Genomic DNA, 14,822 nt, shown 5'->3' with positions numbered 1-14,822 from the left:
CTCTATGTAGCAGGGTCTCAGAGAGAGACCCACGACATGAAGAAACCCTAGTCCATAGATGAGGGAGAGCACCGATAGAAGACAACGAAGATGACGATGGCGAAAGGATTCTCTTCTTCAAATTTACTGCAACCGGAAGAAACAGCGAAGAATTCCTAAAAAACCCCAACGTCTGCGGAAGATGGGTCGTACTTCTCTTGAAGGGCCAATTCGATCAATTGAAACTACGTCGGAGGAATCTGTTGTTGATATCATAAGAACTAACCATGACGTCACAATCCCATCCGTGATGTCACACGAGCAGACAACTCTTACCAAAGCAGAAATTACTACGTGTTAAGAGCAGGTATAATCATATATTCTAATAAAATTGTGAAAAAATAAGTTTATTTCATATATATGACACTAGGGCAACCAAAGTGAAGGGCACTGGGTGATGAAACATCTGAAGGGAGATGAGAAGCCACAGAAGCAGACGAAGGCTACATCGGAGAAGCAGTCCGTCTAAGATTGGTAGCCCTGAATGACGACATAAACTGTGCATCTGAGCCTGGAAAAGAAGACAGTGGCGTTGCCCCCACCGTCCCAGGAGGGGAACAACCCCTATAAGTCACCACCTAGATGGGCTCCCAGGCTCTGAAAGGAACACACTGCCATCAGATCTGGTTTGGTTCCAAGCTTCCACCAAAGAACTAATGAGTTGGACGAGGTACACCAATATGTGAAGAGCCAACACTGGGAGAGCAAAGAGAATGTAGAGGGGCTCCCAAGATCTGAGCGAGCAGCAGGGCTGACAACTGTCACACAAGAAGACAGGGAAGTCCAGAGGCAAAACAAGTTCTGAACTGTAGGGCCTTAAAAGAAAAATAATATGCCTTCCCCCTCAGGAAGGGAATAAACCTCCCACCCTGGGAGAAAGGAAAAGAAATATACAGTATCTGTATCTAAGGGAATGGAGCAAGTTGTATGATTCAGACCCCCCCCACCACATCATCATATGAATAAAGTTACCCTCCTTGTGCCACCCCTCTTTGCCCGATTTCTCTCGCCTTCTGCAAACGTATTGCACGTTGACACTTGGGTTAATTCACAACTGGAGGAACTTGGGTCATGATAGGAAGCAGGTAGCTGGTGGAGTTCTTCAAAACAAGCCTACTAATAGCCATGATGGGCATGCACGCCTAAGGATCTCCTGTCATATGATGTTGTGGGTTTTCATGTTAGGAAAAATACAAATTTATGTTTTATTTTTATTGGTGGTGGTATACCTTCATCCTAACTGAATTATCCATTCTACCCTCTGCCAAATGTTTTGGATAATGCAACATTTAACTGAGCATATGATACCTACATTTAATGTGCTTGTTCACTATGGTGTAGGTTAATGAAATGTGAAAGAAAGAGAAGGAAAATAACAATGGATAAAAATATATCTATATATTTTACTTCTTTGACATTTAGCCTTACAACAGATGACTTGCATTTTCCTGCAGTATTAGTATCTTGTCAAGTAAAATGTAACAGGTTTCATTACCAAGAATACCCACAACAAAAACACAATTCAGGTATTGTATTACTAAACTGTCTTTCTCACAATTAATAGCAGTGTAACTTGCATATGTTTTACACATAGGTATCACAGTTCATAAGCTAACTGTAAAGAAACTTGAAATCTGAAAAGAGTGAATGACCAACTCTCTGGAAACTCAAACATTATATACATATCACTGAACTTCTGAGCACTTACAAGAACAGCTCTAAAGAGGAACCTAAAGTTGGGCTACCAAGAAGAATGATCAAGACTTCAAGTCAGTAGTAAAACCTCAATAACCTGGACACACTTGAGGGGTTATTTAAATACTTATTTTGAGGTAAGAAAAACTAACAAAAGAAGAAAAATCTAACGAAAGAAACAACTTTATCAAATAATTTAGTATAGATTTGTTACAGTATTTTCAGTCAGAATTTTCTAATACTCTTAATGTGAAATAAAAATACATGGACAATAAATAAAAATAGCTAATATATAGTTGTTATAAGTACTGTACTGTTTTCAATGCAAATGTGAGAGAATGAGCAAAGATGTCTGGAAAAAGGGCCTAATAGTACGGAAGACAAGCTTCAATTCTCTCTAACAATATTTCTCTCTGTCATAAGCTGAACTTTAAATCTGAATTACATCTATTTTTTTACGTTTTAAATCTGAATTACGTCTATATTTTTTACATGAACTGTAATACACACCACAGTGCAATAAACTACCAAAAGTAGTGTTCTGTCTTAAATTCTCCCTCTCTCTTTCACAAACTACTAAACAAAATTTTATTGAGATCTGATTGAAAATCTATTGTATTACTCTTATTTCACTCTATAACCTTACTGGAGATAACCAAGGTAAGGTATCATCTTATAATTTAATCACACAAGCATATAAAAATTTTTAAAAATCCAGTGAATGCAGTCCTGAAAGTCCATATTTTTGGAGTTTTAATGTATTAAAATTACTATTAATTTGTTAAAAACTTTTCTTTACCTCTTGTGATGAAAACACCAGACTAAAAACATACACAGCAAAGACTTAACTACTAGCTTTCCTTTGAAACTCAAGAACAAGTAGTGATACATGATAATTCAGTGAATACAAAATTCTGCATATAAAAACAGGTACAAAAGGAAAATGGTTTCCTCACTGCTATATACACACTGTTTCCTACACTGCAGGAGTTAGAAAATAAAGTCATTCAGTGTTCAAAATAAAGTTAGTAGGACAATGATTAAGTATCTGCAAATTCTCCAAAACAAATAGAGTAATACTAGTTTTATTGTGTAAATGATATTTGTATTTTTTTTAAATGAGCACCCCATTATATTCAACACTAAGGATGAGTCTCAGTCAGCTTGATTTGGATTCTGGGCAAGATATATCAATAACAATTCCTGTGAATGGCATACCTTGAAATTTCAAACTACATCTAGAAATTTTTGCTATTCCCCTACCTTCATACATTTACAACTTTGTAAAACTCTAATTCTCTTAAGAACTTGGAAAAATATAAGAACTGGCTTGGGATTTCATAATGGATACTAGAGATAATAATGATGGAGTTACAAGTACTGCTAATGAACGTGTAAAAGAAACGTGTATAACTCATTAAGATATACTGTATAACAAAGATTCTAGAAGCACCTCATAAACACATACACTGCTATAATTTACCACTGTCCTTGATATACCCAAATATTGATGTGGCATAGTCCAATTTCATATTCACTGTAAATTTTTCCTATATTAATGTGAAAGCACTCAAATATTTTGCAACTCTATTTACTAATACATAAATTTTGAGGTGCTGAATGGCCTCCCTGGACCTAGTGCGAGGCCATAAGGCCCAAAATTACATACACTCATTCATTCATTATCTATTGTAGAAAAGGCACCTTCCTTAAATATGTCATTTACATTTGCTGTGTAGAATTGCCATTCCAAGTGTTGTTTTCATCATCATCATTACTATTGTGAAGTCGATAAATGTTTCCTTCACGATTTAACCTGTTTTCTCGTCTCCCATAGGCCCTGTAATAAAATATATAATGTCTATTACTAGTGTAATTTTTTTTTGCTACGTAAAAAGCTTAAAGAAGTTCTGTACATATCTTACATGGTTATTCAGAACTCCTGTATGATTGGTAACTGGTTGCTGACAAGTAAACACACAACAACCAAAACACTACAGAGAAGACATCTAACATGGAGGATGGGTGATATTAAATAATAAACAACATGCAATAAAACACAGGACACAAATGTTCACAGTACCATAAACTGCAGCATAAAAGTAAACTTTTCAAGCCTGATAAAATCTTTCCAAAACTAGGAGCAGAATTTTATGGCAAGAATAAAATGCAAACTTTTACCCAGAGTTGAAAACAAATTGGATAGCACTCCTAACAATCACTATACACTACTTATACCACCTGCAGACTGCCACAAATATATTCAACTAAAACAGGTTTGGCAAACATATTCAACATATTAACAAAGATTAATATAAAATAATTAAAGAGTAAAGCAAATTCAGTACAGTATTCTGTTAATGCTACATCATACACCACTTCCAACAGCTGAAACAATGAATGGAGTGCCATTTAACCCAGGCAGAAACTATGGCATTTGTATCATCTGTGCAATTTCACGATAACCTAATAGATTGTGAATTCACGTGAATATACCATGAGCACTTATGGCTAATGGGTATCACAGAAAATACTACCTTTGCTTACCATAACATTTAATGTGCAAGATTTATGTTTCATACGCGGTCAGTGAAATTCAACTGATTTCAGAGAAAGATTAATTGCACCACACACTACAGGGGTAATGACATGTTCATGACAGCAGTTTCTTAACTACACATAAAAGCACAATTACTGTGCTTACATTAATTATGATACATTATTATACAGTATTAAGTGTTACTTGAAAATTACCACATTACATTGTCCATTAAAACCTTAACTCTAAGATACCACAATTTTAAAAAACTGAATCATTCATATTTTATGAATTTCAACTCCAAGGCTGATAGTGTTAATAAATTACTGTATTATTTTAATGACAATAAAATAATTGTATGACTACATTGTTAAAATCTTTCCAAATCCTTCTCCAAATACAGTTCATCATCTTGCCACAACTAATTATCTTCTTCCCCATCCATTGAATTTGAAATGCCTTAATTTTTTAAAAAGATTTTATGACAGTTTCTAGAAGAACACCTTCCCAAGAGTTTACCCTGTACTCACAATACACATCCATTGGTGAACCCATATTACCATCCTACACGAATTATTTTTCTCTGTCCGTCATCCATTAATTCCACTCCAAACACATATTGGCTTTAATAGGATTTCAGCAGACCTTGAGAGACTGAAGCATGTATGTTAATCCACCTGGAAGTGCTGCAATTACAACATTGTTTTGTTGCAGATGTTTCTTTACATTTTCTGTTAAGTGGGACCTAAACATGCCCCTCACCAGCAAGCTCCTTTCTTTTCATAAACCACCTGATTACCTATTCCATACATAGTCAATCCATAAATATACTCCAGTGTCCTCCATCCAACTTTTCTAATTTACGTGAAAGAAAACACTTGAAGGAAACTTTATGTTTGGCAATGTTTTTCATTTAAATATAACCACTGGCTTTACTAAGTTCCATCTGCAAAACAGCTTAACAGTGCACTTTGTCTTTTAATTAGCTTAACTTTTTATCAAAATTATTTTTTTTTTTATTTTAGGAGTCAAGTTTTGTTACAAAGCATATAAAAAAAAGGTTCATCCACATAATCAATCTGACTCTGTGGGTAGTCTTGATGCTTCCTCAGTCCAATCAAATAACTAAAAAGGTTCATCCACATTATCAATCTGACTCTGTGGGTAGTCTTGATGCTTCCTCAGTCCAATGAAATAACTATGGAAATTTGTAATTTTTTTCTTTGATGTGTGCAGGGAGTTTCTGTGCAATATTAGTTGTCTGCCTAAACACCAGTTTGCAGTTCTTTTAAAATCTTTGCTTTCACCTAGGTGCTTGAGTCTATACCAGCTCTGGTATTTTTATGGTTTTCATTAACTCATCCTAATAAATAATTTTCAAATTCACATGTGACAGATGCTGGATCTAATAGCACATTTCTTCAGAGAGGTTTCACTGTCCTATCATGCACCAACTTTTCATTTATTCGATACTTGCTTGCTGCAGCAATGCTGTTTGAAGAGATCGCAAATGCAACAACTTTCAGCTTGAAAATAATTTCTTATTTCATTCTTTTTTGCTGCTGAAGACATGGGGTTAAAATATTTTTAATTACAATATGAACTGAACACCATGGTTGTTAAACAATAAATGCCTACTAATGCATGCAAACTCCAATGGTTTTGTTAACTGCCTTGTTGGTCTGTTCACTGTAACTGGGCTCAATAAGAGGATGAGACAATTTCTTAATGTAGGCATTTAGATGTATGAAAGTATGTTTTCCTTTTTTGAGGTATGACAGAAAAAAATTCCATAGTGACATTCTTCTTTGGTTAGTTTACATCACTTAAGCAAATGGCAGATGAGTCCTAATGTGTCTTGCAATTACAGGCAGTATGTAGTAGTACAGTCAAGGAACCCTGATGTGTAACCTATCAATATTTTATAGGGGTTGATTTTGACTTGAATGTGTTTATCAGTAGACCTGACAAATAAATGTTTGCCATACTGGTACAATATATCTACTGGTGTATGTTGTTAGCTATACAACATTTATACAATGCTGGAGGCTTCAGGTTGTGCTTATGCAGTAACTGATAATATGCTTTGGAAAAAACTACAAACCGGGGAGATCTGAGGACCACTAATAAGGGATGAGGTTGGTAGAATTACTAAATATTAACCCTCTTGCACTTATGGGGGTTCCTATAGCGCTACCCGGTACACAACTCATGCCGTGGAGGGAAAAGTGGGGCTTGCACAGAAAAGTTTCTTTGTAAAAATCGATATGTCCAAACTATAACTGACATAGGCTTCTGGTTTGTTTTACGATGTTGGCAAATGATTGAATTTTTTCCTAAAGCAATCAGAAAATCTTTGCAAGGCTTAGAAAAAATAAAAAAGACGTGATGAACGTGAAATTTTTAAGGAAAATCGTAGATATTTTTTTTTTAAATAATCATGAAAAATATACTAATTTGGTTTGGGGAGTTTATTTTATACATAAATTGTGTGGAAATGTTTGAACTTTCACTTGGAAGCAATAATTTTGCTATAAATTTGTTTGCTAATTAGCTGTTACCGATTAGAAAATGCTAATTTTTTACGGGTGCAATTTTCAGGTTTTCCAACCTACTTATTTTGTTTCATATTGTATCTAAGTAAGGAATAAAGACAGAAAAAAATAAAGGTGGCATTAGAAAGCTGAATAAATTTCCTATAAAACGCACAAAAGAAAGATATATGTATTGTTAGAATAAAATTGAGCAATTGTTGTTAGATTACAAACAATCTTTTTTTTCCTAAGAAAATATATGGCAACGATTATTATATAGAAACGTTGATATTTTTACATTCTGCTGTTCAGCACGATAAAGTACAAAGAATGGCCGTTCGAATGATATATAATACATGCACACTGAAGTTATTTATAGATGCACAAACAGGTGTACAAAAAATTATCTAGGCACGCATAAATTCTGGCTGAACTACGGCGTTCAACGTGTATATATATATACGCTGACTTTTTCGTAATTACTCGGTAATAAATAATACTATAAAAAAGTGAAAGCTGTGAGCTGAATAAATTTCATATATATATATATATATATATATATATATATATATATATATATATATATATATATATATATATATATATATATATATATATATATATATATATATATATATATATATAATATATATATATTACCTACAATCAATAGATGTTCCCAGTAAAAAATTGAGCAATTAAAGCTCAAAGACGTAAGTTTTGTTTTTTCACGTAAAGTCAATTGTTCGCTAAAGATTTTAATATAGAGACGTTGATATTTTTACATTTTGCCGTTCAGCACGAAAAAGTACAATGAATGGCCGTCCGAATGATATATAATACATGCACATTGAAGTTATTTACAGATGCACAAATAGGCATACAAAAAATTATTCACGCACTCATAAACCCTAGGCCGAACTACGCAGCTCCACTAGGTTCTCGAGTGCTCATATTTACGCTTATATTTTTTGTAATTACTTGGTAATGAATAACGCTAAGAAAAAAGTGAAAATTGCAATGGAAAGCTGAATAAATTTTCTATAAATAGCCCACATAAAAGCAACAAGTGTTCCCAGAAAAAAATGAGCAATTGAAGCTGAAAGGCAGAAATGTTGTTGAAAGACAGAAATATATGTAAAAAAAAGTAAATTCTTCACTATTTATCTTATTGAAAAACACTTGAAATGTTATTCAAAATACTCAACAATCACTTGCAAACACTTTTAAACACAATAACAAAAGTGAAAGCACTTCACAAACGCAGACAAATGACGACAAAGCAAAAAATATGAGAGCGCTAAAAAGAAGTGCTGAACTCGGTCAAAACAGGAGGGGAAGTGCTTGAGTTGAGGGGAGGACTGTGTGGCGCATGCGCGATACCTATCGGTTTCCTATTTATGTTTTTTTTTAGGTCCAAGATCTGCCCACACAATGGCGTAGTCCTCGTTTTCTTCAAATGACTTGTTTTTTGGTGAATTTCCCCCAAAAATAACTTGCGCGGAAATCGCGTCATCGTAGCACTTTATGGCAAAAAATTTATTTATGTGGTTTTGCGTCATCAGATCACCAGAGGGGTTAATCAGGAGTCTAACCAGATCATCTACATATAATACTCAACTGTGTGTGGCTGGCCCTAACTGATTCATTCTTAACAGAAATAATATGCAACTGTATCTGGGAAACTACAACTTATTAGAAATTCAATACCTTGCACTGTAATTGGAAATTACTGAAATGCTCTGTAGTGGATACAACTTTCCTGTAGGCAGTAACAAAAGTTTTTGCAATGTCCCTTTGGTCTCAGGTGTGCTGTTCTATATGTATCTTTTATTTTTCATTAGGAGTACAACCTAAATTGTGCCTTTTGCCTTTAAAGTGTTCAGTTTAGCTTCTAACCTAACTATCCAACTAATTAAACAATGTTTTGCAGCAATTTTCACCATGTAATTATGAACAAATCTTTTTGATCAGCCCCTTAAGTAAAAAATGAGACTTGATAGTCTGGATAAATTACCTCAAGTAACTCTTACACTGTGGTATGTAAGGCACAATATTTACCACAATAGTTTTTATCCAAAGTTTGTCATAAGCTGTGTAAAATTGGGACATTTACATAAAATGTTTAACTGTCATATTGCACACACACACACTCCATTTAGTGATTGGTTCATGCTTAGCTGTTAAACTAAATATCAAGAACAAACTGAGCATGTCCAGTTCCAAGATTACATTATAAAACAAAATTATCTTCTTGTGACCAATAATCCCCTTATTTAACCTGATGAACACCAATTCTTTTAATATGGCTTTATATAATTAATTCTTTAATTATAGTTTTCTATAATTAAAAGAGTATTTAATATGCTGAACACAGAAATTCTTTTGAAAATAAATAAATAACTGCATACGGTAATGAATGCTGCATCATATACATTTCATTTTGTTGTTTTTATATAAAGTAACTTGTTCAATGACATACTTCCAAAAATATTCATTATTTAAAATATGGGAAAGTACCTCCAAAAATATTCATAATCCTCTTATTTAACCTGATAAACACAAATTCTTTTAATATAGCTTTACATAATTAATTCTTTAATTATAGTTTTATATAATTAAAAGAGTATTTAATATGTTGAACAAAGAAATTCTTTTGAAAATAAATAAATAATTGCATATGGTAATGAATGCTACATCATATACATTTCATTTTGTTTTTATATAAACTAACTTGTTCAATGGCATACTTCCAAAAATATTCATTATTTAAAATACGAGAAAGTACCTACAAAAATATTCATTATTATTTGAAACATGGTAAAATACCATCTGTCAATGATTCCTACATAATTTCATCAATAAGCCAATAATAAAAATTGATATCTTACGTTGCCGGACGTTGCTGGTTTGTTGTCTGACTGGATCCAGCTTGAGTGGTGCTGCTTGATGAACCTGTACCCCTTCCACTTATACTTGAGAACAGTTGTCTTACAAAACCCAATATAAATGTGATGGGTGACAAGATGATCCACAAGAACTGCATAACTCCTCCTTGTGAAGGTACTAAACTGCCGCTACCAGATCCACTTGAATTCTGTTTAAAATATTAATGAAGAGTTAATTATAAAAGATAGTAATAATCAAGCATCTATAAGCAACAGAGAAAATATAGGCATATCAGAGAAGCAACAGCACAGGAACATTGTTTGTTAAATGTGGTAAAGATGTAAAAACAGTAATAGTGAATCTGTCTCCTTGTACAGCGTGTCATGGTAGACATGACACCTACAAGAATGATTTTATTACAGTATTTATCTTCAGGCTAGTAACTGGCTTCCTTCCATGTTGCCAACCAACAACCTGATTTTTCTACTGGCACTCACTCCCTAATTAAAATCAGCAATGAATGAACCTTGTACAAGACTGTTAGAAACCAAACAGCCAGAGGAAAAATATGCTGGGTCTAAAGTTGATTAGTCTTGACTCACATTTCTTATAAGTGAGATTTATAGTTCCTAATTCTTCCACAAATTTTATTTCAATAACCTTACTGATGTCTAATTGCTGTCTATGAAAAAGTATTAGAAAAATACAGTATTGTCAAAGTAAAAAAAAAAAAAAGCTAATAAACCAATAGCCTACATAGTGGTTCCCATATTTACCTCAAGTTTTCCAATTACAGGTTTTATATACTATGTTATATAATGGTAATTTAACAGGTAGTACAATGTGGCTCATAGCTAGAGACCAGCAATTATCCTCCTTCAAACAAAGGGACAATCATAAAAACAGCTAAGTGCCTAGTAGGTATAAGGGTAACTTATCAAAGAGGTTGAATGTCAAAGAGACATTAAGAGAGACAGGTTTGCATTCAAGGAACATATTCTGTAATTCTTATTAGTTGAGAGCCCGCCTACACCTAAAGCAGTTAGACAGGGGATTACAGCTCAAGATAGTTCCTCGTTGGGCAAGTCGGTAGAGTTCTCGGCTAGCACTCTGCTAGGCCCGAGTTTGATTCTCCAGCCAGCCAATGAAGAATTAGCGGAATTTATATCTTGTGATAGAAATTCATTTCTCAGTATAATGTGGTTCAGATTCCACAATAAGCTGTAGGTCCTGTTGCTAGGTAACCAATTGGTTCTTCGCCACGTAAAATAAGTCTAATTCCTCGGGCCAGCCCTAGGAGAGGTGTTAATTAGCTCAGTGGTCTGGTTAAACTAAGGTATACTTACTTACAGCTCAAGATAAAAAGGACAAGAAAAAGTATGAAATAGTCTGTACAAAGATCAGGCAAGAACAGCTACTTTAGCATTAAAAGGACACACCTTTACCTAGTCTCTGCAACATGTTTTGAAGCCTCCACCAAACTATGAATCAGTGATAGTAGAAATAACTGTTAACTTTTAACATATACCAACAGCAATGTATAGACTTCCTTTGCTTTGACAATAATTTCAGTTCTCTCTGAGGATTGTAAAAAAAAAAAAAAAAAAAAAGTACAATTTCTTAGGGTAAGCAAGTAAGGGTCATGACAGAAAAGAAGAGAGCTGTCAATGTGAAAGCTATACAAAGAGACATGAGTAAACTAGCCAAGCTTAGTGGTATATGCCAATCACACACCCATCCTCAACATGCTTAGTTAGTCTTTAGATGAGGATCCCTGACAACAGATTAACATTGTCTCAAAAATGTAAAGTCCAAATCCTGACACACTAACTGTGCTATCGTATCAATTATAATTGGTATATGTATATAACTAAGGCCAAAACAATGAAAAATGTCCCCTGGCACATATTTACAAATCAAAAATATTTCTGAATGTTCCACTGTTTCACTCAGCAGTGAAAATCGATTTTCTACCACTAAACTTAATTTTTCCAGTTCAACTGGAAAAGAAGCTTGAAGGTGTAGTTACTTTATTTTTACCCAACTCATAAATAACTACTGTATATAATTAATACTGAAAACATTTATTCTTTTGTTTGTTTAATGTAAGAGAAAGCACAACTCCCTGAGTTCAATGAGGTTCGGGAATCAAATAATCAGTTATCTTTGCACTCATTCACTGTTTGGTTCACTCTCACCATTTGTCAAAATATTTCACCTGAGAGCATATAAATAAGTTATTAATGCTATTGTTCATTTTCTACATTTATAATGAGAACTTAACAAAGAAACAGAATTCTTACTACAGTAACCTGAAAAGCTTTACTGTGAAACATCAATTTATACTTTTGGGCCTCCAAGGAATAACAAGTATAACTATGTCTGTAAAAATAAATTAACTTTAATTTACTAAGCTTCAAACAGTAAGGAGTCTAACTAGGTCTATTGGTTCACTTCCAATTCAACTAATCTATATACTGTATATAAAAATGGACGTATGTACTGTATGTATGTGTGTATATGTTCCAGCATCACAACTGACTTACTATCTGGAAAAGAATACTGATGGGGTAAGACATCACTGGCGCCAAAGCGGGTGGGGGTAACACGTAAAAATAACTGAAAACGACAGATATTAGTGTCTAATCCACAGTTTTCGAGGTTGCTGAGATGAATGGTGACACTCCCAATGCCCTTTAAGTCTAAGTTCAACCTTGATAAGAAGGGGAAGGTGAGAAGGGGTGAAAAATAAAATGTAAAAAATGACAGATATGAAGTTTGAAGTTTCCATAATAAAACTAGTAATGTAATACCTACCTGAACACCTGAATTAGCCCTGGTCACTGACCGGCCGAACTATATCCCCATAATTTTACCCACAAAGTGGGTAATTAACTGTCAGCGTTACCAATGCTTCAGGAATAATCTTGTCAAATAAGTTACCTGAAGTACCGTTGACAACACTGATGCAAATACTGGCCGACAGAGGTCGACATCCCCAATTGAGTCACTCACTATCAAAAATTGAAGTGGGGAGGAGGGTGAGAATCATTCAGGTATTCAGGGAAGTATTACAATATTAGTTTTATTATGAAAACTTCATATTGCAATACACTTCCTGAACACCTGAATTAGCCTGATTAACATTTTAAAGGAGGTGGCATCAATCTAATTCAGCTCTACTTGTCAATGGAGAAAAGCAGGTAACTCATTATCCACCTACTATGTGTAAGTGAATGTGTCCTCACCTGGTTATTCAACTCGGTAATTGAGGATGCCTGTAGAGAGAGTACCCCGACGTCAGTCTCGTGTCTAAGGTAGTGTCTAAGTCATGCTGCCTCCCATGTGGTATTCTATACCTCTCATGAATGGAGGGGAAAAGACGAACCTCCCATGTGGCTATTCAGAGCCCCTCATGTATGGAGGAGTACGACGAACCTCCCATGTGGCTATTCAGAGCCTCTCATGTATGGAGGAGAAGTTGAGCGTGCAGGGCATTCAAGTTCTTCACGGCTCGCTGATGCAGATGGCTGTGCAGAAGAGGTGGAAGATAATCCAACTTGGTCATCCCGATCTACCTAACCTTAAAGGCCTAACAACAAATTAATACTCTCAATATGAACCCCAACCAACAGACTCTTAAGTTCATTAGACTACTATTAACTACCTAAAACTCCCCACACCCTGACATAACAATCTAATTATAAAATCGAGTTGGCCGCAACAAATGGACCTAGTGAGCAACCCTTCTCCGAAGAAAACTGAATGTCTCTAAGGTAGAACGTTGTGAAAACTGACACCGACTTCCAAGCAGCTGCCTCCAAGATCGCCGACAACGAAAAATTCCTCAAGAAGGCAAAGAAATAGCCATTCCCCTGATACTACGTGCCCTTGGACGTGAAGAAGAACTCAAAGGCTCCGAAAGCGATGAAAAACCCTCCGACGCTTGACTAATAACCTCTCGCAAGAAACTAATTGCATTTTTGGAAATGGGACGAGATGAATACTTAGGGGAAACAAATAAGGTTCTTAGACAAGGCAAAAGTTTCTCGGTACTAGACAAATAAACTTTGAGAGCCCTAACTGGACACAGCAGCTCTATACAAAAGAAAAATATCCTTCCCCAAAAAGGATACCATCCTAGACATTGCCCGAATCTCTCCAATTCTTCTTGCTGTAGCCAGAGCAACTAAAAATAACACCTTGGTTAACTGCCTAAAGGACGACTCTAAAGGTTCGAATGATGAAGAGATTAACAAACTTAAAACAGCTGCTAAATCCCACGAGGGGGCCCAAAGCGGAAAAATTGGACGCTCTATTTTAAAAGCTCTTCATAGATCGTGTAAAATTCTGCTGGTCGAAAGCTCAGGTGGATGAAACTGGAACATGCTGCTGAGCATCAACCTATAACCAGCAATCGTAGAATAAGATAAATTCTTTTTCTTTCTCAAAAACAAGAGGAAATCTGCTACTTTCGCTAATGACGGACAAGACATGCTATGCCCCTCTTTTCGGCACCAACTACGGTACATCGCCCACCTGGCCTGGTAAAGTTTCCTAGTCCAACTTCTCAGACAGAAAGACAGCTGGTGAGCCACTGCCTTAGAGAGTCCTGAATGACGGGCTGCTCGCTGGAGTCTCTAAGGGGCTAGCTTCAGCACGTGGAGGTTCCGATGGAAGTAATGGAAATGAGGCTGTCTGAGAAGATCTTTCTTCTCTGGAAGGAATACTGGGACTTTCATCAACATGTCCAGAAGGTCTGGAAACCAAGGTCTTTGGGGCTAGAAGGGGCATATCAAAGTCATCTGCGTGTTGACATTGTTTCCGAGTTTGATCAGAACTTCCTGGATCAACCCAGTTGATCCCCTATTGTCATAGGGGGGTCAGTTATAGAACTGGAGTCAAACTATCTAATCCAGAGTTCTCAAATATTTGAGAACACGCCAAAAGATGTAAAACAGAAATTGATTATAGAAATTTTAAAATACTTTCCAAAGTCCCCAGTTCTTCGCTTCCTATCTTTGAATCTCTTTTATTAAACTACTAGTACCAAGATTGAACAACAAACTACCTCAACAACTCTGTACCTGACATGAGTTTACTCCCGGCCTGGAATTCTTTGTTTA

General features: G+C 35.2%; 1 protein-coding gene across 3 annotated transcripts in view; it reads right to left on the bottom strand.

Annotated features, from left to right (window-relative positions):
* Nucleotides 1-1,424: 1,424 nt before the first annotated feature.
* LOC136838849 (UBX domain-containing protein 4-like) overlaps nucleotides 1,425-14,822 on the bottom strand; it is a 59,623-nt gene continuing 46,225 nt past the window's right edge. For all 3 annotated transcript variants that reach the window (XM_067104496.1, XM_067104494.1, XM_067104497.1), the window contains exons 10-11: nucleotides 9,699-9,904; nucleotides 1,425-3,574 (exon numbers count right to left, since the gene is read on the bottom strand). In XM_067104496.1, coding sequence (XP_066960597.1) covers nucleotides 3,457-3,574; nucleotides 9,699-9,904 — 324 coding nt within the window. In that variant the 3' untranslated portion in view covers nucleotides 1,425-3,456. The remainder of the gene's footprint in view (nucleotides 3,575-9,698; nucleotides 9,905-14,822) is intronic.

The sequence above is a fragment of the Macrobrachium rosenbergii genome, chromosome 5 (assembly GCF_040412425.1).
Source record: "Macrobrachium rosenbergii isolate ZJJX-2024 chromosome 5, ASM4041242v1, whole genome shotgun sequence".
NCBI lineage: Eukaryota > Metazoa > Arthropoda > Malacostraca > Decapoda > Palaemonidae > Macrobrachium > Macrobrachium rosenbergii.
Note: the sequence above shows the minus strand (reverse complement) of the source record. Positions and strands in the feature narration are given on the sequence as shown.